General features: G+C 48.5%; 8 protein-coding genes across 8 annotated transcripts; 3 read left to right on the top strand and 5 right to left on the bottom strand.

Annotated features, from left to right (window-relative positions):
- Positions 1 to 336: 336 nt before the first annotated feature.
- EPUS_04443 (uncharacterized protein) lies at positions 337 to 2925 on the bottom strand (the record flags this gene model as incomplete). The annotated part of the gene is made up of 5 exons (XM_007787829.1): positions 337 to 2100; positions 2166 to 2396; positions 2452 to 2580; positions 2627 to 2694; positions 2742 to 2925. The coding sequence occupies 5 exons, from the start codon at positions 2923 to 2925 to the stop codon at positions 337 to 339; spliced, it is 2376 nt and encodes a 791-aa protein (XP_007786019.1).
- A 1705-nt stretch (positions 2926 to 4630) lies between these two features.
- Positions 4631 to 6537, bottom strand: EPUS_04442 (uncharacterized protein; the record flags this gene model as incomplete). Its single annotated transcript, XM_007787828.1, has 3 exons — positions 4631 to 6367; positions 6422 to 6478; positions 6529 to 6537. The coding sequence occupies 3 exons, from the start codon at positions 6535 to 6537 to the stop codon at positions 4631 to 4633; spliced, it is 1803 nt and encodes a 600-aa protein (XP_007786018.1).
- A 355-nt stretch (positions 6538 to 6892) lies between these two features.
- On the top strand, positions 6893 to 8435 carry EPUS_04441 (uncharacterized protein; the record flags this gene model as incomplete). The annotated part of the gene is made up of 4 exons (XM_007787827.1): positions 6893 to 7153; positions 7215 to 7389; positions 7442 to 8289; positions 8340 to 8435. 4 exons carry the CDS (start codon positions 6893 to 6895, stop codon positions 8433 to 8435), a joined length of 1380 nt encoding a protein of 459 aa, XP_007786017.1.
- Positions 8436 to 9484: 1049 nt separating this feature from the next.
- On the bottom strand, positions 9485 to 9856 carry EPUS_04440 (uncharacterized protein; the record flags this gene model as incomplete). Its single annotated transcript, XM_007787826.1, has 1 exon — positions 9485 to 9856. One exon carries the CDS (start codon positions 9854 to 9856, stop codon positions 9485 to 9487), a length of 372 nt encoding a protein of 123 aa, XP_007786016.1.
- A 515-nt stretch (positions 9857 to 10371) lies between these two features.
- Positions 10372 to 12244, top strand: EPUS_04439 (uncharacterized protein; the record flags this gene model as incomplete). The annotated part of the gene is made up of 5 exons (XM_007787825.1): positions 10372 to 10402; positions 10455 to 10555; positions 10675 to 11523; positions 11603 to 11774; positions 11961 to 12244. 5 exons carry the CDS (start codon positions 10372 to 10374, stop codon positions 12242 to 12244), a joined length of 1437 nt encoding a protein of 478 aa, XP_007786015.1.
- Positions 12245 to 13637: 1393 nt separating this feature from the next.
- EPUS_04438 (uncharacterized protein) lies at positions 13638 to 15293 on the top strand (the record flags this gene model as incomplete). Its single annotated transcript, XM_007787824.1, has 1 exon — positions 13638 to 15293. One exon carries the CDS (start codon positions 13638 to 13640, stop codon positions 15291 to 15293), a length of 1656 nt encoding a protein of 551 aa, XP_007786014.1.
- Positions 15294 to 15678: 385 nt separating this feature from the next.
- Positions 15679 to 16485, bottom strand: EPUS_04437 (uncharacterized protein; the record flags this gene model as incomplete). The annotated part of the gene is made up of 2 exons (XM_007787823.1): positions 15679 to 16351; positions 16400 to 16485. 2 exons carry the CDS (start codon positions 16483 to 16485, stop codon positions 15679 to 15681), a joined length of 759 nt encoding a protein of 252 aa, XP_007786013.1.
- A 2821-nt stretch (positions 16486 to 19306) lies between these two features.
- On the bottom strand, positions 19307 to 24457 carry EPUS_04436 (uncharacterized protein; the record flags this gene model as incomplete). The annotated part of the gene is made up of 1 exon (XM_007787822.1): positions 19307 to 24457. The coding sequence occupies one exon, from the start codon at positions 24455 to 24457 to the stop codon at positions 19307 to 19309; it is 5151 nt and encodes a 1716-aa protein (XP_007786012.1).
- Positions 24458 to 24941: the final 484 nt, after the last annotated feature.

Genomic DNA, 24941 nt, shown 5'->3' with positions numbered 1-24941 from the left:
ACAAACTATCACTAGCGTACGAGTGACGTTTACTATGCCTCCTACCGTAGTAGCAATAATAGTTGAGACAGAGCACTACTTTGGCGGACTCGGAGCAGACGGAGCAGTTGCGATTTGGACAATCAGCAAGCCCCTTTGCTGACTACTGTTAATAAGCTACATGTGGTGGTGCCTTGCTGATTCAGTTGAGCCTGCCAGTTTGACCGAATTGAAGGCCGCCGTACTACTATTCCATGCAGAGGGCCCGGTCAAGGACAAGGGTTGTGATCACATTCAGCTACGGTAGTGGTACATCATTTACCCCCTTAAGGATGTCTATTTCGAATTGACCGGCTATCATACAGTCAAGACTCTCGGTACAATCCACCATTCATGCCAGCAGCCCTTCTCTCCTGGAACTGGAACCATGACTTTCATGCCTTTCAACCCTCCTGTTTCGTCCAGCCTCTTCTTCAATGTCACGATCGAAATGCTGGTTGCAATACATGCTCGTATCACGTTCTTCACACCTTCACTCCACTCACCTTCAATGGTCGTACTTCCCTTCTGCATCTCCGTCTTCCCTGTTTTCCCCTCCTTGCTCGACCTATTTAGCTCTGGGTTCTCGGCGAGCTCGGCAGACCAGCCTGCTTTCAGAACTTCCTCCCAGAACTTCTTCGCATCTCCAATCCTCATTCTTGCTTCTTCCAGAACTTCCTCGTCACTCAAAGCCGTGCATGATGACTCTTCTCGGAAGGATTCGAAAGTGACCGGCTCTGGCACGTTCAGGCTGAGGAATGGTTTCATTCTGAGTTCATATCTCAGCTTGTCACTAGAATATGGACGTTGGGGTACCTCGATTGTTTTGTGTCTTAACAGGAGTGTATGTAGAGCATGTAGAGCCTTCGAAAACGCGTCTGTCGCTTTCAGGTGCGTGTATATGCGGAAAAGACTCTTTAATGTCTTCTGATAATCTGCCTGATCCTTGACATCTGGCTTTTCTGGTGCATCCGAGTTTTGAGAAAGAGCTTCTTGTGCGAGCATGTCTCTTTCCAAGAAAAAGCTTATGCGATCGATGTGGGAGATATGCGTAGCACAGATATAAGACAAAAACCAGTACATCCCAGAAATCTCGTCCGGTGCATAGATCGAGAGTTCAAACCCCATTTGTATGATCTGGCGGAGATGATTCAACTTGTGGTGATATACCCAACTACTAAGGGGATACGAGTAGGTCGGCTGATGGGACGCATACAAAGCAGGTTTCTCCTTGGTATATGTTTGCAGGGTTCCATCGATGTCTTCTGCATCCGCCTGAAGAGTGTCCCAGTCCAAGACTAGATGGCAAAGTGTACGTCGAGTGCGGCATCGGTTCAGACACGCATTGCGGAAGATGTTGATATACTGCTGGCCAGCCTTGCCGTCGAATTCAGCGAGAAGTCGAGCCATTTGAAACCGTGGACTTGTAGCGGATTCAACCATATCATTTGCTGCTTCAAGTATTGGGCTTTTGGGCAGGACTATGGCTGCAATGCTTGAAAACAGGAACTGTTTAGTTGTTGTTTTGCCAAGTACTCGCTGCGTCTCTCGATCGAGAAGGAATGATTGCACGAGTGCTCGGATGTATACGCTTGGCTGTGGTATCCGCGACATGAAAACCCAGATGGCAGTAGACAGTTCTTCGCTGGTCTTGGTTGCAAGGATTTGGCCTACATCTGTGGCATCATTGCAGAGCGTCTCAAAATGGGCGAGAGCGTCCGACAACTTAATGGTCACCATTGGACGAGGAGGAACGCTGCTGGCAAGAGTGCGCTGGATCTTTGTGCTAAAGGCCTCATTGACGGGTTTACCAAGTTGTGATGAAGCCTTTATATCTTGTAGTAATGGAATGCAAGAAAGTGAGGGTGTCCTTCCAGCATTCAAGGGGAAAGTGTCCTGTTCCAATGCGTCGAGGATTGATCGGCGGAACTGCAAGCGCTTTTCTATCGCTTTCTTTGACTCTGGAGAAATGCTTGCGGTGTCGTTGTATGAAAGAGCTTCATCTAGTAAAGTCTGTATTTCCGCAATTGATACCTTGGGTAAAAGCTCTCGATGATAGAGTTGAGAAGTGAAGTCCTCTTCCTATTTTGCCAGTCTAACATTAGAATCGGCAGTGCTATCTCATGCTGGACATTGCGTGGACAAACCTCGTAATAGCTTTCTCCCGTGACCATACAATGCACGAAATGGCATGCTTTGATGGTTGCGATACAATAGGATCGCAAAACTCGATTCAGAAGTGGATTATCGGACCGAGAATTCAAGTCGCGCGAGAATTGAGCCTCTTCGAGCGTCTTGGGCTCTGGCCATAAAAGTCGTTCAACATACAAGCAGGTGAAAAGAGTTTGTGACAGTGGATGGCCGATGTGCCATGCAACCTGATTGATTTCAGCATCGTGTCTGTGAGACACGCTACTGATCGAGGCAGCTCACTTCATGACATAGGATTTGATCCATTATGCCAATGACTTCTTCAGGCAACAGGTTTCGGAGGACATTATACTCGTCCTCAAGGGTCTCTCCTGGAGCGAGATGGCCACTATCCATCTTCGAGTCCATGATCTAAACAACTTAAACCTCCGCAGCATGCATAGCAGTTAAGACATACCTCGAGAGCTCCGACAGCTTCGAAAAGCGTGAAGTATTCATCCTTGACCAGTTGTCCCGTATTCAAGGCTTTAACCTATTAGCACAGCCAGAGACAGTGCATGCAATGTAATTACCAGAGGACGCTGCAGTAAAGGATTCGGTAATATCGATGGCTGATATTTGGTGCGACGTGATATTAATTTTGGTGTCTGACCTGGGAAGTATTGAAGTTGGAGGTCTGGAATCGGCATTTGGCCGCGATGGAAGATGGCTGTCGGCAAGGGCAAGAGGATTGGGTCCATCATTCAATTGAGACATCACATAATCTTTTATGTCTGGCTGCGGTGGTGGTATCAACTCTTGACGTTGGCGGGTGACTACAGGTCTTATTGCTGAAGTAGATTGGCAGGAAAGGCATGTTCATTTTTGCCTGTCCCAACCTGATCCACCAAATATGTACATCACAACCATCCCCTCGTCCAGCAAACCCACTTTCCCTAAGACCGAGTGACCATCCTCTATTTTGCTTCTTGGCCAGCAGCATCCGCCATAGCACTTGCATTGGCCTCTCCCAAGCTTTTGTTCTCGCCCTGTTTCCCGTTCTGCGTGGGAACATGGTCAGTCGATGCCGCCAGTCTCTTCGATGAAGCACGAAGGTCGAACTCACCTCCCACTTGGCGAACCTCAGATCCATTTCTCCTCTTCGTTCGGCCTGTAACCTTTTGTCTTCTTTGAGGGAACGTCGCACAACTCGAGCTGCCACTGCGAGGTATCGGTTGTAGCTTGGCCATATTAGTTGAGTCGAAGACAAGAGGATGGTGAATTGCCATACGTGAGACCCGCAGCTTTCCAAGCAAAAGCCATAATCGTGTTTAGGTGGTCCAAGTCTTTGTTTGGTTGGCGTAGGCTTCCCCAGATCACCACGAAATGGTCAAGGATGATGCACCTTGGAGCTTCAAAGTGAAGGACGGAAGGTAGCTTTAATCGTGCTTTTGCGTCTCCGTAGGAACTAGTACGGCGAACGACAAAGTCTCATAGCGCACTGTTCTTGGACATTCAAGATCTCCAGTCTCAACAGATGCACAGTCCTTCGTTTCCACCAGGAGGTTTCACCCCTTAGATGGGCATCGCACTGCAATGAACCTCACACTCGAGGTCATGATCTAAGCGAATAATGGCTCTGTTCTACCGCTTCCCTGAGCTTCAAGCTGTTTGGTGTACCACCTCTGCGTCTCTGCTTCCCCTTCACGTTTGACTACAAACGATATGTACACGTGCTTGACTTATTGCCACGATACTCCTCTCTGCTGTTCGCGCAGCGGTTTGTTATTTTGTTATTTTCGTTATGTTCATATTGCGTGCTGTGTATTGTTTATTCCTACAGGGTCCAAACAGACTGTATAAGAATCTACTCGATCACCATGGACGTTGCTTCTTACGGCGCAGCACCAATACCATTCTTACGGAAGCCCATATCGGATACTCGTTACAAGCTACCAGAAATTGCTACCATAGAACATATCTTAAGCACATGGCTGTCTTGATGACCTCTCACTATGATTACAATGGTTGTTGAATTCCACCACCTCCACCCAGCCCGCCGCCAAATTCACCGAAATAGCTAGCATTTACTATGCTGGTACATTCGATTCACTTGGTCCTGCGTGGCAATGGGCATGGATACTCTGAAAAACTCATTCAATGGTCCCTATGGCGCTGGTATTGGCGAATCAAAACTGGTGGTTGCTCTGCTTACTACTCTTAGAGACAATGGTTGACTGGAGACTGGCAATGACGACCAAATAGGGAGCTTGTAATGACTCTAGGTGGAAGACACATTCAAGAGACAAAGTTTTGTTCTCGTGAAATGTATAGCATATCTTTGCGGTGGTATTGCTGTTCAAGCTAGATATAGCTCAACCAGAAACGCTTCGTGCAAGAACGCCTTGGAACGTATTTCAGTGCTTCAAATGACGTGACAGCCAGTGCCTCGCCATACATAGATAGCTATCATGATCTTAGATCAAAAATCTCTAAGCACAAAAATTAGCTCATCAAGCCTTCCCACCTCACCCAGCAACCATTCCTCCTTTCTTCGCCATCCTTTTAACACCTCGAGCTCCGCTCTTGCTAATAAATTTTCTTCTTTTCCCTTCACGTCGCTCCTTTCGCTCTTCTCAATCGTAGGTCTGATCTTATCCCTTTCCACCTTCATCCTCTGAAAGCATCTCGCCATACACTTATATGTATTCTCTATCAGCATCTTCCTCACCCGGTCTGGATCGTAAAACCACAAATATATCGTCCTGCTTGGTTGCCGCTGTGCTTCACGTGGCACTTCTTGTAATTCCAGAAATCCTGCTTGCTGAAGCATGGCAAGGATTTGGCGAAGCTCTTTAGCGGACATCAATACGAGTTCTTGTAGGTGCTTCTCGTCTAGTTTGCCTTTGTCGAGAAGGACTCGAATGATGCGGACGGCGTATTTGTCGAAACGTGCGAAGATGATGCGGAAGATTTCGGCGTTGCGGAGGTGAATTGAAAGGGGAGAGTATTCGACGACATATCGATCTGGATACTCCAACGAGCGAGAAAGAAATCTGTAGGGCTCCTGACATAGAACCTCCAGGTGAGATCGCGCTTCGGGTGTTAGCTGATGCTTGGTACCGTTCACATAGCCATTAACGCTTCGCCATGGTGAACCTGAGTGCTCTTTGTACGCTTCCTGGTGAGCCAGATCTTGGGCCAACAAGGCCTCGTCAACCTCAGATGTAGTACCGGGAGGCCGCTCTTGCTCTGGACCAAGGCTGATGTCCTCTTGGGGATCAGGGAGATCAGGCTCGAGTTGGTTGAGGATAGCTTCATAAGTCCTTGAAAAATTCTTACCGTAAATGGCTGTCACCAAGCTTACAAGCCGACTGTTCCGAAAGAGGACTGCAATTCTGGCGTAATTCAGCCTCACGACGAGGCTATCGGTGAGAAAGTTTGTGTTGTCACCAACAAAGTAGGTGTGATCAAAGCCTTCGTTTGGTGCAACACCATTCGACAATTTGAGTCTTTTGGGGTTGGGAATATTATCCGCATCGTCTAGCTTACGCTTCTGCGATATCATGTTTTCAGATCCTGACTTCCGAAAATTGATACAAGAATTAACTTCTTTCTCAATGGCCTCCTCGACCTTTTCAGCAAACTCTTCTTTCAGTTTTGTACCTTTGGCGGTCGAACTGAAAGAGTTGTGCACCTTTTCCTCGACCAATTGACGAGTGTCTGCCTCTGTCCGAAAATGCGCTTCCCGTAACCGACATATCAGACCATGCTTACATAGCTCTCTCAGGGCGTTGTCGATCTCAACATCAGGTCGATCTTTAGCAAGACTACCCACTATCGATGTGCTGTTTGCGCGATCATTCTCGATATCATGGTCCTGGACAGTAGTGGACTCGTCGGCTGTTCTAATCACTGTCTTTAACTGTCCAACAGGTGCGTGGCCAAGGAGGACTAGCTGTGTGACTATCGCAGAAGCAGCCCTTCCGAATCGCTTCTGTACGAGTTCAAAGGTTCTGCCGGGTCGAACGAGGTTATAAGCATTTCGGGGGTTGGCGTCGTAAGATGTTCTTCCTTCAGATGTGGTATGATGGAATACAAGTCCAGCTTGCACCAGCACAGCGAGTCCATGTTGAATTTGTCGCAGCGGAAGGTGACATTTCAGAGCAAGCTGCAGGGCGAGGAGTCGGCCATGCGATAGTAAAGTCGAAAAGATATGCTGCGGATGATCAGCAACGGGCACGCGATGAAGGTTCTCACTATGTACACGTACAGCGTAGAACTCGCCATAATTATCTTCGATGAGGAGAGAACAAAGCTCGGCAAGGTACTGGACAAAGTCAGGCCTTCAGCCTTGCAAGTGGAAGACGACAGTCTTACTTTGGACATTTTCGGTGGCTTCTAGAGGGCTGGGATTGGCACTCCAGAAGACTCACCGATGTCACCGTTGCCGACACATAGAGGTATATTCTGCAGGTTGTGCGTCGCTATGAGTGCGTGAAAAATATCATCAATAGTTATTGAGTGCGCAGAAATTTGGGGATGAACCATGGAGCTCGGATGACACAGCTCCCAAGGTCTTGGCAGTTGAAGCTCCGGCCAAATGATCCCTTGCGCTTGCTTGCTCCCGGAACTTCAGTTTACACACTCCAATGGTACCAATTGAAAAGCACAAGATAGCTTTATAAAAATCCCTCGCAGTCACTTCTGTCGGCCCATTCGAGTCTGACGGACAGTCCGTAGGATGCTGTCGAGAACGAGTATCAGTCGAAGCTGCACAAAGGCTTTGCAGCGACACTGCGTCTGTCGTCGAACACAAATACGAAATCTTGCAGCAGCAGCTTCTGGGAGCTTCCAATATGAGACCGGAGAAGAAGCAGGCGTCAAATATGCAAGCAGAGATTTGCCAGGCCCTACTACGACCTTGACCGTGGTAGCCAAAGCTGGAACAAGATATCAGGCTCAGCCAGGATTCTCGGATGCACTGGAGAAGTTTGCATTCAAGGTACGTTGACCACAGGTTGCCATCGTGGTCAAGCACTCGAGGCTAATATCCCCTGGATCAGTCAACCACGAGGCGATCAGCGGTGAGAATGATCAGAGAGGTTGAGCTTCTCGGCGGCGACCTTTCTGCTTATCATTCACGAGAGAATCTTGTCATCCGCGCCAAGTTCCTTCGAGAAGATTTAGCCTACTTTACCGAGCTCCTGGCGGATGTGATATCGAAGACGAAGTATGCACGTGAGTGAAGCGGAGCAGACATCCCTATCACTGCAACTGACCTGTCTTTCAGCGCACGAACTCAACGAACAGGTCGTGCGGGTTATGAAATTGGGTCAGAAACACCTACTCGCCAACCCGTCACACATGGCGATCAATTCAGCACATGGTCTAGCCTTTCATCGTGGCCTTGGTACTCCACTTTATCCCACCTCTTCCACAACGTTCTCCAAGTACCTAGACTCGGAAGAAATCTATAATTTCGCTCTTTCAGCATACTCAAAATCTAACATTGCAGTGGTTGCCAACGGTACAAGTCAATCTGAGCTGTCGAAATGGGTTCGTGAATTCTTTGAGGACGCGTACACTGGTGGGAGGAAACTCGAAAGCCCTCCAAGCAAATATTACGGGGGCGAGGAGAGAATTGCGCATGACAAGGGCAATGTCATGGTCATTGCCTTCCCTGGATCGAGTTCATTCACCTCTGGCTCCTCTTGGAAACCGGAGATCGGGGTTCTGGCTGCTCTGCTAGGCGGTCAATCCAGCATCAAATGGACCCCTGGTTTCTCGCTTTTGGCCAAGGCTGCATCTGAGCACCAGCATGCACATGTTTCAACTCAGAACCATGGCTACTCCGACGCTGGTCTGTTGGCTGTGACAGTGACCGGTACTGCTTCTCATGTTGGAAAGGCGAGCCACAGCGTGGTGGAGGCATTGAAGAAGATTGCATCTGGTGATGTGAGCGGGGAAGATATCAAGAAGGCAACTGCCCTTGCCAAGTTCCAAGCCCTGGAGACAGGACAGGATATCAATGCCGGCCTTGAGGCTACCGGGTCAGGCTTGATTACTGGTGGAAAGGCATACCAGATTGATGAAATAGGGCAGGCGATTGACAAGGTTGGCGAGGACAAGGTGAAAGCGGTAAGTTCATGTCTCATAGAAATCCATGAACCTGGTGCTAATGCTCACAGGCCGCAAAATCCTTGCTCGACACGAAAGCTACCGTGTCGACTGTTGGTGATCTATTCGCCCTGCCCTACGCCGAGGACATTGGTCTCAAAATATGAAGTGTGCTTAGTCGTCGTTGTAGAATATGTACATATATCGGTCCAATCGAATTTGAATCATCTTCAATTTCGTCTCCATTACTTGGTTCGCATATTCTGCAGTGTAAATCTTGTTGGCACAATGAGCTCTCCCAACTCTCCACTGCCCAGGACACTGCTTTAATTGATGAGCAGTTTCGACGCGAGTTACAAGATTATCTATTCATTCGACGGAAGCTCATGCGGGTAGCAGTAGGTACCGCACATCCTGCTTGACACGCTCACCTATTTTGGTTGAACATCTCCTTTTGGGTCAGTGACGTGAGCTCCGCGTATGATATATGAGGAGGCGATCAACTTATGCATCATGATAAACTAACAATTTGCAGAACTTCAAAACATGATCTATAGCTAGGAATCCACCTCCCTCATGCAGTTACGGGCAGTCATATCACTCTGCACTTCCTTCTTCACAAATCCAGACACAGAATGAGTGTTCCCGAACAAAGAAGGGTGCCACTCTACAGCATTCCCATCTCCATCATCTCCTGCGACTGCTTCTGGCTGATTATTCAATTCTCGGCGCCTTCTGAATCTCGCAGCTGCTTGGTGTATCAAGGTTGAGATAATGCAGAGTACATTCAACTTCATCACTGCACGGCAGGACTAAATGAATGGACCAAAAGAGACAGTTGAGGCAGCCTTGCAATTCTGAGCGGTTGAAGGTCATGAGTCTCAAGCTCGAGGTATTCCGAGGCCAAAACCATTGTCTTCCTTTCGCCAAACAAACTGTCTTGACACATGACCACCAGGCCATGATATTGGTGATGCTCGTCGCCATTGAAATATCAATCTTACGGCTGAATACTCCTTCCATATACCCTATCCGCAATAGTGCGAAACACCATTGGCATGGTCGATGCGCGATAAATCTCTTGAACTTCTCGTTTCCCGATGATAGATCTGATATCGTTATCTCCTCCCATCGCCACCGCCTCGCAGGCCTGTCGTTTCTCTGCGTTCCACCAGTTAGGCAGGAGCCCCTTCTCTTCCGCCAAAGTCACAAACTCCTAGAAGTCTGGCAGTGGGCCGGCTGGATCTACCGTGTGTGCTCCATACATATAGCCGGTAAAATCGATGTCGTCTTGCACCCGGAGGCGGTAGACGTCAATCAGGTGCTTGTAGACTTCGGCCTCGGAGTTGGTCCGCTTGTGGAGTCTTTGGAAATAAGTTGCCGGTTCCTGACCAGTGGCGCGGACGGCCATATGGTGTGAAAATGGTAGAGAGGCACCAGCATCCGGAGCTGGTCGTGGCTTTTGACATGAGGACTTGTGGGCTTGCCAGCCTGAGACTTGGGAGTCTTTGTTGCAGTATGAGACTTTTTGACAGCAGCCACACCGTTTGAGGTTTACAGCCTCTGGACCTAGCTCTGACTTGCTCATCCCACAGTTGGGACATTTGTCGAGAGGCGTTCCGTAGATTGAGCCGCCATCCTAGACGTGTAGGAGAAGAATAGGTAGTTCCCAAAGCACGGTCTTAGTTCTCAGTCACACCGAGAACTGTTAAGGAAAATTGACAGCAGATCCTGTAGTGCGAACACATTCTTTTGGAACACTTAAGCAATCTTAAGCAAACTTAAGCAACATACCAACCGCTTTTTGCAGGAAGGAGTGCCGAATACATGTCTGTCAAGGAAAATACAATTTCAGTCAGTACTGACATGCTGACATAAGTAATGACATATTCCAACTTGGATTGATCGTCATCTTTCAAGGATGAATGTAAATGTGTCAGTGAAACAGTGAAACTCACCAGGAAAAGAGATGCACCAAATACCACACCATCCCTGAGCGCAAATGACACGGTCGATCGCGTTCAGCAATCCAAATCAGTCCAACGCTTTGCTCATCTTTGCCACCTTTCGAAGGACTTTACATATCGCTCTTCTAAATACCTGATGGTCCGGGACATCGCCGGCTTCTACTACGGTCCGTCCAAGTGTAGAAGGACAAGGAGCTTATTATCGCTGAAGATGTACAGATGCTGAACGGAAGAAGTATTTCAAGATCCAGCCGAACCATGCAGGACCGGGGCAACAGCATTCGAGCCAGGTGATCAAGCAGAAAGAAAGCGCGAACAAGGTGTGTTGACCCTTTTGCAGCTGTTGCTCATCCTTTCTCGACCGAATGCATATTTTCCTTCAAGCCATCCTTGAGGATTATTGCCTATCGCATGAGCTACTACGCTAACGATGTTTAAGAGGCGCAAAATCATCCATGATCACCGTACCCGCGAAGCACGGGAGACCATCTCTCGCTCCCGACTCTTAACTCATCCTCTATTAGGACGGCTTTCTCTTCGGAATCAGCTTGGGCAGACTGCCGGTCGCTGTCTACCGCTACATCCGAGTGAGGACGTGGCGGCATATTACGCAGCAGGTCTCTCGGAAAGCTTGCTATGTGAGTCTTCTGAGACTCTTCCTGGTTTCGCTGTCGACGAAAAGAATGGGGCAATCATCTTTGCCCGATCCAACCAAGACAACATTGGAAGCGATACTCTCCATTGCATGCGATCTGTCGGACCGGGCCGGTATTCTGGAATCTCTCCTGTATTCGAAGCTATGTCGGACTCTTTCGTCGATATGAGCATCAGTGTCTTGGCGCGTAAGCTTTTTTATGTGTCCAGTGGCCCAATAGGCTCTCGAGTGGTATTGTTGGAAGTCCCAAGAGAGGAAGACGATCCTCATTTCAGGATGATGGATCAAGTCTGGACGTGCAATGATGAAACCGCCTGGCAAACAGCTGTATCCCCCACTGGACAATTCTTTGCCATCGCGTCTTCCGAAGGTCTAACGCACTACAGAATGGTACCAAGCCACCTGATGGGTACTAGTATGTGGGTGGCACGTCAAAAGCCAGCTGTAGCCGAGTATATGGCTGTTGCGTTTGGTCAGAACGATCGAATTATTATGGGTGGCAGAAGGACCGGAGAAATCACGTTTTTCGATGAGAGAACGAATGGTTTTGTGACAAGGCTGCGTCACGCGGATGCAGTCAGCGCCATCGCATTGGTTGACGATAACAGAATTGTTGCTCGTGGGCTGCAAACGGTACGCTCGAAGACGGTTCCCTGCCACTAGCCCTAGTTCGATGCGAAGAGTTGGAGTCTCGGCTCACACATGATTCTAGATGAGTCTGTACGATCTCCGTTATACCAAGCGACCTTCAAAGAAAGAGGTCGAGTCCAAGATCGCCACAGCCCCTTACCGGACCTTTCAATGGGAGAATTCCTCCTTGAAATTCAGACTCGGGTTCGACTACAGCTCGGAGCTGGGAATCATTGCTACCGGATCAAGCAAGGGTAAGTGCTGAATCATCTTTCCTTCATCGTGGAGGAAGCGCGACCTAGTGGCAGCGATAACGAGACACCGTGGTGTGGGCCCTGAACCAGCTTCCTTGCTCATCATATCTGGCCACTGGGAAGCCGCCTTACGCCATCCAAGACGCTCGTCTGGTAGAGCTCTACTAACTCTCATCCCTACCCTAGCCATGTCAAGTAACCACCTCCTACCGAACCACCACCAAACGATTGACCTCTTTTCCGTCCGCACTGGCAAGAAACTCCGCTCCTTACCTCTTTCCACCGCCCACCATACTCAAGCAGCCACCTGCATCAAGTTTTCGCGCATCAGGAGCACGCTTAGGCCGAATTCCGAGTTGAGGATCATAGACAACGAGCCACTGAGCCTCTTGGCGAGCTCGGAAGGCAGGATCCTCGAATGGAGCTGTCAGGGGGATGAAATGGCCGGTAGTGATAGTGATGCGGAATAAAATAGGCGGCGGAGAGGACTCTATCTAGGGGTGTAGGTGTGTCAATCTGCAAATCATGAACGAAATTTTTTTTAGGAAGTTACTTGGACCAGCGGGCTCGAGAATTGGATCACATAAGCCGCTGATCCAGCTATCCTCAGTGCCAGTCTCCCTGTAACAATTCGACCTTGCCTTCAAGCTTCCTATCTGTCAGCACCAACCACGAACCCTCAATGTGCTGCCCACAGGTAGCCTACCGCATGGAACAAAGATTTCAAAGCCCAAACCAGATCCAGATCAGTTCTGTACGGCCCCTGCACAATGGAAGGGCGGTAAGACCCAACCCGCCACTGCAACAATCAAGATCTGGATTATAGGTCGACATGGCACTTACAAAGAAAAACCAAAATAGAGCTCGGAGCATTGGGTCATATCACATTATATTACTATAAGTTTAATTTAGCCATCATGCTTTATCCTCTATCCTTTATCTGCACGGGAGGGAGATGCCGGTATTTCTAAAATGAGCTCCAATTCAAACTAATCACTCGACATCCATACCTCAAAGACATCTAGTTGTTGGTAATGGAATGGAAATGGCATTGTTGATCACCTCGAGGGTGTCTGGAATGTATGCGTATCAGTCAAGCCACGGGGTGGGCTGTGCGTAATGGACAAAGCCAGTCGAAAGTCATCTCATTTCCGTTCTGCTGCATTGTTCCATCCTGACTGTTTGTCCGAATTTGAGGGGAGGGATTATGTGATGCGACTTGGCGGACGGCGTCCGGTGTTGCTGTTAATAGTATGGGACGCAAGGGTTTGGCCGGTGATGCGTCTCGAGAGGATGATGGGCCGAGAGATCCAAGTGGGCCATTTGGCATGCGGCGACGCCACCGATCTGCTAGAAAGGCAGGGGGAGGGTGCTCTACGTTGCTGAAGATATTGCTGTGTGTTTTCGAGCGTATGCATTCGCCTTCACCTTACCAGATTCGAGAGGCGTAGGTATTACAGATGCCAAAAATATCGAATGTCTGATTCGAGCCCATGCTGTTGCGGTGCTCTTGTCGAAGAATGCTGCTGATGTCAAAAATGGGATGTCTAACTTTGATTCGAAGTTATTTTGGTTGTTCGCCTTTCCATTGTGTGGCCCTTGACATTATCCAACTTCCCAAATATAGTAGCGCTCTTTGTTCAATAATCATCGCGTGAGAGGTCAGAGCGTGGAGTATACATCGCTCTAGTACTGGAGATGCTCGGGCTGTTATTGAGATGCTGATTCCACTCTTTCAAGAAGCAATTGCAAGCTCATTTCACTTTCGCTCATTTTCCTTCATTTTATTCTTTATCCATTAGACATTTCAGGATCAGGTCGAGAAGCTGTAAAGTAACGAGGACAGAAGTAGCTGCATAAGCAATGGCAACAAATACAGACACAACAGAATCCAAAGCCTCTTCAGAACATGCTCACAACACCCGGTACAAGGGTGTATCAGAGAAGAAGCGGAAGCCGTCGTTGGATTGGGATGATCTAGAAGAGAGAGGCAAAAGACGCCGAGGGAAAGAAGGCGAGAAATGGCGGAGGAGAAATTCCGTGACCCACCTCGTCGCCTCAATATATGCTGATGTAGAGGCAGCTGTCGAAACGCAACGCCGGATCGCTGGACAAGCCCCTATACTCACCCAGGAAGAACGTTTGGACTATGAGTCGTCCGAAGATATGCGTCTTGATCATTTGCGTGAATTTCGACTTGCTCAGATGTTTTCCAGTCCCAAAACACGAAACAGGCTCAGAGCCGCACCGGTGCCGCGAGGTAGGCGTTTCGATTCTGTTCGTGCTGGTCGCGACGTCGTTACGCGGGCGGTGGTAGATAAATGGCGATTGCTGAACACCATTATCGATACCTTGGGCTGGGTAGTGATCGCGATATGCTTGCACTCAGCCAACTTCCGGACACGATTTCTGGAAGCCACGGATGCAGTGGACTTTACAGAAAGGCTAGAAAAACTGCGACTCCACAAAGAGAGTATTGAGTTCTTTGCAAAGAGCCGGCAATTCGATTGGCTGGAAGTGACCACTGAGCAAGAAGAACAGGACGTACTGCTCAGAGATCTGAATTGCCTGCTAACAGGAACAGCTATACCTAAAGAACAGGAGATAAACGAGGACGAAGCAGAAGATGCCCGTTTGAATGCCGACACGAAAATAGCTGGCTTTCCTAATGACGGCGCAGGCCTGGATCATCCCCATGAATGGAAGCTTTCTGCTGACGGCCTGACAGCGGTACGACTTACATTCCTCCCTGGAGGAGGAAGGGCCACCTTGCAGCTGCAAAGCAACATCGAACATTCAGTAGTTCTTCCCGGGCACAGGTGGCCAGACAGGAAAAAATGGATACTCAAAGAAGAGCCCCGTTATCGAGCAGAATTTGACGAAAGCTGCGAGGCTTGTAATGACCCCGGTGCTGGCGAAGGTAAGAAATGGAGAGCCGGCTGCCAATGCAGTGTAAACAATCTCAAAACACGTCTAGCTGCGGATGGTGCTTATTTCGGTGACCGGGTCGAGCTTCGAAATGTCCATCCAATACTGGGAACCGGGGTAAGAGCCCTCCAACGTCTTCCAGCTCACTCTTTGCTCGCAGAATATACCGGAGAGATCTATCCTCTGTACAAGACTCAACAAAGAGGAAAATATAAAAATAGCACTTACCTCTACTGCCAGACAAGACGGCTCTCAAACGGCGAAATTGAAAATGCCATGAACATCGATCCGAGTATACATGGAAATTGGACGAGGTTCATCAACCATAGCTGCAGGCCTAAAACCGACTTCGTGCTGTACAGCTGTGGAGAGAAGATCGTGACATGTGTCAAAGTTCGGAAGAGAGCCATCGAATTTGGTGAAGAGATCACGATAGATTACGGAAAAAGTTATTTTGAGAACCAGGGACTGGCCTGTCGCTGCAGAGAAGACGCTTGTCGGTTATGGAATGCTGATAAGATGAAAGATAATCGAACGACCTTGCGACAAGCGAGGCAGGAAGGATTTGCTCCTGATTGGGCAGATGATTGAAATAAGCAGCAAATGGATGTGGGCCAAAGACGTTTTCCTGCGACTTCTCAACTCGAAAGAGGCGGCATAGGTATTGCATTTTCGTCCTTCTCACAGATTCACGGACACATAATACAGATTTTTGGTGAATAATGATCCATGTTTGGAACCGAAGTGCGGTTAGAAATTGCTGCTGGTATAATTATAGGCCATCTCAAACTGGCAACGGTCAGTAACATGCAACTAAATAGATATGACACGCTTACATCTTTGACCGTCCTACACACCAGAGTGAGTGACTTTTCACATCTTCATATCTCCACAACGCGGTCTCTATCAGGGTTATTGTTATGCTGCTGATCTGTCACGAATCCAATGCATGAGCAATTCTGGACAACTCGTTCTCTCAGCAGAGCGCTTTTTTGCCTATGTCTCCCGAAAAGACCAGGGCGTCGACCTTGCCTTCAAGCTTGATAAAATAAGCTGCTACAAGGCCGACGACACGGTCGATGAAAATGTCGAATGCTAGTTTGTGTGACTTGGGGGCATTTGGAACGGCAATCTTGGAGAAATCCGTTGTTCCTGCTAATGCTTTCCATCCCGACTGCTTGTTCAAGATCTTTTCTGCTTCACTTACATGCAAGTCTTTCGTACTCAACGGACTCATCTTGCTGGCGGAGGATGTATAGTGGTAGATGAGAGATCGGTCAACGCCGCCACTACTAGGGCCTCCTGGTAGGCCAGATAGAGGTGTCAACCCCATGCTTGTGTCAATGGATTGGCCATTTCTAATCGTGCAGGCGGATGCGCCACTTCCCAAGTGAAGAGCGATCATGTTGAGTTCAGAGGACTTCTTTTGCAGATGCTTTGCGACAGCCCTGGTGATATACGAAGAACTGTTTCCATGAAAACCATATTTTAAAAGGCCCTTCTCCTTTGCAATTTTCTGGTCAATGGTATATGTTTTGATGTATTCTGGTAGGTGCTGATCGAAGGCGGAACCGAAGGAGGCTATGTTCTTCACATTCGGCAACTGTATCTTACAGCTTTGTATGATCGCAATGGCAGATACATTGTGTCTGACCGGCATCAGTTCGGGCTGTAAGATAGCTTGTCGATATTCTTACAAAGGCACAGGGTCTTCCAAAGCTGCGATATGACCATAAGTCTCTTCGTTAACCAGCTTGGTTCCGTGTAATCGCCCCATGGACATCAATCAGCATCACACGGGTTTGTGCTCGGAGCTGCTTGTTCTACTGACCCCGTGCACGACACGGTGACAGGCATAGTCGATGTGGTCCCTGCCTGAGATGAAACCGAGATTCTTGTCGCTGAGGAATGACTCAAGAATATACTGAAAGGCGTCAATTATGAGATGCGATAGAACTGGGAAGCTCCTCTTTGTGCTTGTCGTCGTTTCGAGAGTAGGTGTTTTCCGAAAATGAAAAGCCCCCTTTCACCAGCCCGCGCCTTCGATATCTTTGCTCAAGATATGTACAGTACAATTGTGCAGAGCCACCGGAAAAGTTGAACCCCCAAGCCTCGGCCTCTCTCGCTCCACCCACCCTCGCACGGTGCTCTACTCTACTCTACTCCACTATGACTCTGCATGGCAAAAATCCAATCCAGTATGCTTGATCTCCGGCTCCGGCTCCAGTTCAATCTCCTCTGTTGTCAGTCTAATCAACCGTCTTGACTACGTATGTACCCCGCACCGTACCCAGTTTGCAGTATCCAGTGCCCAGTTAAGCAAGTAACCTGTATCTGGTGTTGCGTCTAAGTACGGCTTTTCGCTCTGATCGATTGATCGATTGATCGATCGAACGATTGACATGGAATCTGATTTATCTGGATATCATGTTAAAGGTTTTAATCCATGTGGAAGGATGAGGTGGAATGGCATGGCTTTTCCCGGCAGATATTATAAAATAAGTAAAGAAAGAAAGTGAGATATGGCGTCGGCGTTAGTAATCTATTCTACGGAGTCGTGCATCAAAAGTTGTTGAAATCTGCTAAGAGATAGCGTACTAAGAATAACATCATCGTTGTAGTTTCATTCCAAGCATTTCTGACAAGAGATGCCACTAATATGCCCTGTCAGCAAAATAACAGAAGAAAAAAAGGCCATGAGCAGACGCAGATTCGAACCCTCTCCATTAATTAGCTACCTTAAAAAACACAAAAAGTTCACGGCTGCACTCCACTCACCACCGCCCGAAGGTTAGGTAGCTACTGGAAGGGGAGACACAAACGCTATGAAAACTTAGCTGACTCATCTGAGATTTAAGGCCTGTTTTCCAAACCCGCCGCCTTATCGACTAGGGTCTGGGGGTGGGACGACAGAAATAGGGTGCAAAATAATAAAATATATACTAAATTATTCGGTGACTTGACACCTTGTTTTAGAACAGGGCACTTTGGCTTTGAAATCCGACACCCGGGCGCTAAGAGTCATCTAGGCCTTACTGCTTCGGGTGTCGGCAGGCCCGAAGCTTGGCGCCAAAATTTACGGGAGTTCTCAGATTCCTGCTATGCTACACGCCCCTTTAATAGGGGATAGGACGCCCATTTCGCTCATTTAGGGCAGCTACTCTATCTGGCATTGTTGAGATAGCCCTATTAATCTCATCCAGAGTTATTTTATCCCACTCCTCCTGGATAGCCCTGCGCAGAACAGCTTCTTCGAAGATAACCCCCCTGGACTTCAAGCGCTGCTTTATTATTCTCCAGATCGTCTCAATGGGGTTGAGATCAGGCGAATTAGCAGGGTTCGTCTCCTATTTGATTCCTAGAAGGTCCTTGAGTGCTTTAACCTTGTTAGGACCCTTGCCCTTGGTACCATGAGGCCCGTCATTATCTTCAATTAGTACGTGATCTTTATCCCAATTAGGAGCGACAATTTCTTTCAAAATAGCCATATAATCACTCTGAATAAGACGTCCTCCTACTCCGGAGCCTGTATAGAAGTGGAGCTAACCCTTGAAATTCCATCCAATAACTGCGTACACACGGATTGACTGATTTTGACGCTTGAGCTTGAATTAGGTCTTTGATAAAGCATTTCGTACTTCAAGCCCTGGTTAATGATGAATTTGAGCCTGTCATTGCAAGCAAGTAGCAAAATAAGACTCATCACACTATTGATACTTCTTAAATTGATTCAATTGCTAATACCGGCGCTCAAATCCCTATATAATTCGAGCATTAATAGCCAAAATTAGCATCTTCTACTGCCTCAATTGCTTCACACTCATATTGAGTAAGTATTTGCTTTCGACCTCGATTGTGGACTTTCTGGCTGCGGCGCGCAGTTCCTTCTTTGATGATTCGATAGCCAATTGTTTCAGATATATTATGTATCTTAAATAGCTCTGTACGAGGTAATTTGCCAGCTGTGTGGCGTGCATCAGCGAGGAGGCGCGCGCGGCGCGGCGTGTCAAGCATCGTTTTAAGCGTTCGTGGGGCCGCAGGAGAAGGAGGATCTATCGAATAAGACTTTCGGCAGACGCGCCGTTTATTTCCCTGTTCAGAACTCATTATTCCTTAAATTTGAGTGAGTATTGGTAGAGAAATAGGGGAATGAAGAAGGGGGGGAGAGGAAGGGGATCTGAGAACTCCCGTAAATTTTGGCGCCAAGCTTCGGCCCAAAGCTTATAGGGGTGAGATTAAATGACGTAACCGTCAAGAAGTGCACATCCTGGCAAGCTATCTCTTACCAACGGATTTTACAATGCCAATGCAAGGATGATCACCAAGTTACGGTAGAGACTTGGCTGGAGCAGAGAGTACTTGTGACCGGTTGTGATTGTGATTATGATTCGGATCGTCATTTTCCATTCCTACAGTCAAGAAAACCAAAAAGAATTCTATGGGTATATGAAAAGCTAGCTGCCATCCCCTTCCTTACTAGGATGGAATGGAATATACTCCGTAAAGTCTACCATATTATCGTGGTAAAGCCTGCACAAGCATTAAGTTCAGCTCTCTAAACCTTCTCCGAATGTCTACTCATCATCCCGCCTCGGTGCTGAAATCTACCTCTTGCTCTTCCCACCGCTCTTCGACCTGAATTTCTTCAGACCCCCCAAATACAGCCACGAGCAGACATAAGTGATCATGTAGTTGAACACGCAGAAGCCGGCAAAGATGCCAAAATCCCGCCAGATATTCGAATAGTACACGCTGAAACTGACACCAAATTCATCGCCATTGGCGAACTGGCAGAACTCACAGATACCATCCAACCCCGTCTGCACGTAACCACCGGCCTGCTCGATGAATGGTTGGACGTAGCTTTGGCATGTCTGGCCTGGCGGGGCGGTGAATCGGGCGAATTCGTCTGACGAGCAGATGACGGGTTGGTCGTGGATGGCGACGGCCAAGAAGCCTTCGAGCAGGTAGTGGAAGGGTGTGAGCCAGTACATCCAACTTCGCCAGAAGTACGGAAGGACCTGGGGCGGGGCAATGACACCGCAGAACGAGACGACGAAAAGAAAGAAGACGGGTACCAGCAAAGAGGCAAGGAGCTCGTTGGGTGAAAATGAGGCGATGGCTTGGCCGAAGGAGACGAAGTATAATTCGAAAAGCATGAGGAGGAGGAAGGTGTAGCCGGAAGCTAAAGCGGAGACGTCCCGACCCACAGACCCAAACCACCAACAGCAGAAGTAGATACTACCAGCGACTATGGAGTAAGGAATTTCGACAATGACAGCGCCGGTGACGAACGCGAACCAGGAATAGATCTTGCTGTTACTTTCTCTCTTTTCGAAGATGTTTCGGAAGTCCAAGAATTTGGGTTGCAGTTGCTGAATCAAGGGCGGAGATATGGTCAAGGTCATGAAGATGGAGAATAGCCGTGATTGCATGTCAATCTGGCTGAATCCAACGTGGTAGAAGGTGAAAGTATTAAAGAGACCGGTGATAATATGGAGCATGAACTTGCCGATGATGTACTCGGGTGAACGCCAGTAAGCGACGAAAGATCGCTTTAGGACGGCCATGATCTGCGTCATGAGTGGCATGGCATACTCGCGATCGTCTTTGAGTGACCTTGAAGGTTTTGCTAGAGATCGACTTGCTATCATTTCTTGTATTTCATGGGTGCGCTCTTCGTGTTCAAAAGAAGCTTCCCAGACATCTGCCCAATCCTTGCCTTTGTAATCAGGATTACCAGCACCAATAGCCTCGAGCATATACTCTGCTGGGTTCGTGGTGGGTGGACATTTCTTAGCGCCATTGGATTCGAAATACTCAATCAGCTTGCGACTGTCGTTACCAAGTGGGCCGTGATAGACGACACGACCACCAGATTTGAGAAGGAGCAGCTCGTCAAAATGCTCGAATAGGACGGAAGAAGGTTGATGAATGGTGCACAAGATAGCTTGGCCAGCGTCGGCCAGTTTGCGAAGGAATCGGACGATGTTGAAGGCTGCACCCGAATCAAGACCCGAAGTCGGCTCGTCCAGAAACATTAGGAGCTCTGGTTTACTGGCAAGCTCGACTCCTATGGTGACCCGCTTGCGCTGCTCTTGATTGAGACCAGATCCTATCTTTCCAATCGTGGCGCCGGCTATGTCAGTCATCTCCAGCAATTCGAGGATGCGCTCGCAGTAGTCGTACTTCTCTTGGACTGGAACTTCCTTGGGCTGACGCAACAAGGCAGAAAATCTCAGTGCCTCTCGAACGGTGGCGGTGGGTTCGTGGACGTCCATCTGTTCGGCAAATCCAGTTGCGCGTTGAAATGACCTCGGCAAAGGCCGTCCATCGACCAAAAAGTCACCAGTCACGACGCCGAAGTTGATGCGTTGAGCAAGCGTGTTCAACAAGGTGGTCTTTCCAGCACCAGATGCACCCATAAGTGCTGTAAGCCTTCCAGGTCGCACATAGCCTTGAACGTCTTGCAACAGCTTTCTTTCACGGCCCTCAAATGGTATGGTGTAGTTGACGTCCTGCCAAGTGAAAATGGTTTCATTCTTCGCGACTTGGCCCCTTGTAGTTTGACGAGTAAGATCAGTATCGCCCGAGTCTGACTCAGTACCCTTCTCAATGGAACGAGACTTCGTGCCGGACTCCTCATCTTTGGCATCTCTGCCCCCGCTGTCGATTGACTCTTCAACCTTCTTTGGTACTTGGCCGCGCTTGAACACGGTAACTGTTCCACCACCAGCGTTTGGCTCTGCAATTTCCATGCCAACCATTGTCAAGAAAACAAAGAAAACGAAAAAGGCACAGATAAACCCGATGTTGCGCCAGAGATGCGTCCTTGAATACGTGAATGCCGTTTGGATGTAGTCTGCGCCGTTTACCGTGGTCTGACCCGGCTGACTCCCTTGCAGCAAGCAGGATTGATACTGAGGAGATGCATTCGCCACTTCAGGCACAAGATAGGGTGGTGTGCATTCAATTTCCAGATTATAGAATTCGTTTGACATGAGGGCTTCGAACCCATATTGAATGGGATTGATCCAGATTAGCCATTTGAACCATGGATGCATTTTCATAGGCGGGATCAGATAGCCGGTGTAGACAATAAGAGCCTGAATTGCAACACCTGTTATCCTTGTGGCGTTATCGAGAGACTTGTTCAAGGCTCCAACTGCTCTGAAAAAGGCATACATGGTCATCGTTGATACCCATAGAATCAATTCAGAGATGAAAAATTGGGATGGTGTTCTGGCCAAGCCGGACATGAAGTAGACCACACCATTGAAGAGCGATATTTGAATGAACACCAGTGGTATGTCGACAACAGTCTGGGCAATGGCGTAAGCGGCCGGACGGTAGAACGAGAAACTCTTGTGCTTGAGCAATATAGGCTTGCTTGTGAATGCAGCGGTGAGTTCAGCAAGAGCAAGAAGTGCATTGAATAGCAGTAGGAAGAATAGATTACCTCCTCTCGTGAACACTCCGGCAGTGGTTTGAGGCATATTGTAGAACAAACTTCCGACGATGAGTGCCTGGAAAAGGATACCACCCCATTTACCATACAGGGAGGCCTTGTCTCCAAGAGTGACCAGCACTTGTCGCTCTGTACAAGCCCAGACCTGTTTGTGGAAGGGTAGGGTGTAGTTCTTCTTCTTTGCCGCTTTCGATCGATTGGCAAGGCGCTCTCGTCGTTGCGCTTCGGTTTGCATCTCAAAACTGCGGATGTCTTCAAGGTTGTTATGGTAAGTGTCGCTCTTTCGGTATGCCTCCGCAAATTGCGCGGCTGAGCGAGGAATGCGATTTTCCCATCCGGGTTTGATGCTTCTTTCATGGACGTCACTCACAGAGGTCAAGAAGTCTGCAGTTGTCCAACGATCAGGGCAAACAAACCCCAGGTCTTGGAAGTATGATTTGGCTGTTTCCGTAGGACCAAAGTAGAGACACCTGCCCTGGTCAATGAGCAAAACTTTGTCGAATAGTTGAAAAAGCGACTCTCCAGCTTGATAAAGCGCTACCGCCGTGGAAACGTGCGCCATGTTTGTGAGTGATCGAATACTCTGAACATACTCCAGAGCAGTGCTAGCGTCGAGGCCTCGTGTGCTATTATCCCAAGCTTGCACGCTAGCCTTGGTAATCATTGCTTCCGCGATAGAGACACGCTTCTTTTCTCCTCCGGAAACACCACGCACAAATTCGTCACCCACTTTCGTCCCAAGAGTATGCTCGATCCAAAATAGCTTCGTGACAATTCTGAGAAACTCCTGTACGTAGTCTTTGCGGCTTTCACCTTCATTCCTAGATTCTTTGCCAGGAGTCTTGGTCTTCAAAGCAAAGCTAAGGGTGTTCTTGACGGACAATGTTGCGTAGTGGAGATCGTCTTCTGGATTGTATAAAACTTCTCCACGGAAATCCTTTGCCATTTTCTTCGCATCAGTACCACCATAAGTCACCTCGCCTTCGACTGCTTCATAGCCGAATCGTTGATTGCCAAGTACCTTGAGAAACGTGGAGCAGCCGGACCCAGGCGGACCCAATACCAAGAGCATTTCTCCAGGCCGAATGCATCCCGTAAAGTCGCTCAAAATATTCCTCACAGGAGGTTTGCCAACAGCCGCCTTTATGCCTTTCGTGAGCAGATTCCTGAGGAAGCGGACCGGTCCGAGGAAGATGTCTCCGTTAGTTTCCTGCAGGACAGCACCTAAACCCATGCCCCTGACATTAAGGTTCTTGAACACGACTCCGACATGGCGAGTCTTTTCCTCCTCTGAGTTCTCTTGGCGGCCTTTTCCAAACATGCGCGACATGAGCCTTTCAATTTCTTGTTGCTCTCCGGCTGCGTCTTCTCCAGACAGTGTCGAAGCGTTGGTCCTTCGTCTAGACAAAACGCGGAGAATGTCATCCTCACTACGCAGGCTTTCAGCATCGTGTTTGAGACCAGGCCTTGTCGCTGAACGATTGGTATAAATTGTTTTTAAAGGTTCGTACTGTGGTGAATCCGCGCGGGACTTCTCATCCATTCTCGACGGTTTATATCGTGGATATCCTGTCCTAGGTCTCTCCTCCATCTTGCTGCCAGAGGCTGCTGCTGCTGTTCGGCTTATAGGACGTGCCTCGTAAAAAGGACCTTCGCGGGACGGTACAATAGTGCTTGTCCTCGTTGAAGACACTGATGACATGCCAATTTCTGTGTTGTTAAGCGGCTGAACGGGCCCATGATCTACTGCGGCTGTGGTGTACTGAGCAAGTTGCTGAATCGGAATATCCACCAATGGCCAGCCGGCTAGTTGACTTACCCCGGCTGCGGTATGCTGGCGTGGTGCTCCAAATGCCGGAACTGTAGTTCGCCGTTCTCGTGGTTGGCTGACTGGATCTGCTTCGGGTGTCGAGAATCGTTGACTGGGTGCTGCAGCTATCTGCTGGCTCGATAGCCCAAAGCCTGCGACTGTCTTCGGTTGCTCTCGTTGAGTGAATCTTGGAGAAAACGCTTCTGTTCTAGGCCGATTCGAGCCTGCAACATTAAACGTAGAATTTTGTTGTTGATCAGGCATTCGATTTGTGCTTCTGGCTACGGTTCGAGGAGTAGTTTCCACTTTAAAGTAGGAGGTGATTGTCCGTTGAATAGGGGTGTGCTCTTCAGCTGCTGTTGCATAGGTATTGAAAGGCTCATGGTCGGGAGCAAGAGTTACGTTCTTTGTCCCCTCAGGCGGAGTCTCTGGCCATCCTCCTGGCGCGTCGGCCATTGATAGAGTGGGGTTTTCCATGGCTTCACAGGACTATTGTCTTACGATCAGGGACAAACGCATTACAGTCTCCCATTCTAGATGCAAGATGAAGATTTGTGATCTGGGGGGTTTTGGTTCACGGAACGGAACACAATAGTAGCGAAGGCTGAAAGACACATGCATGACAGAGCCAGGGATGACGGAGCCGGCAAGCCGGAACGCGGAAACGCGGTGGAAAGACAGACCGTCCCAGGCAGAAGAAAACGTTGGAAGTAAAAATTGGGGCCAATTGCGGGTCACCAAGACAAGACGTGTACGGCCTGACGGGGATGGCCTGCGACGTGGGAGTCGTGATGATCTCACCATTTATGTACCCAACTACTATCATACTTATACACCACACCCTCAAATGCACCAACATTACTTGGCCTTTTGGGTCTCGGGGCATATTTCTATTATGCGAACGTTGCTGGTCTTATGTTGAAGATAGAGTTAGAAGAAAAATATTCTAAAAGCAATACAT

This window comes from Endocarpon pusillum (assembly GCF_000464535.1).
Source record: "Endocarpon pusillum Z07020 unplaced genomic scaffold C700255, whole genome shotgun sequence".
Taxonomy (NCBI): domain Eukaryota; kingdom Fungi; phylum Ascomycota; class Eurotiomycetes; order Verrucariales; family Verrucariaceae; genus Endocarpon; species Endocarpon pusillum.
The sequence above is the reverse complement of the archived record's forward strand: the minus strand, read 5'-3'. Positions and strand labels throughout refer to the sequence as shown.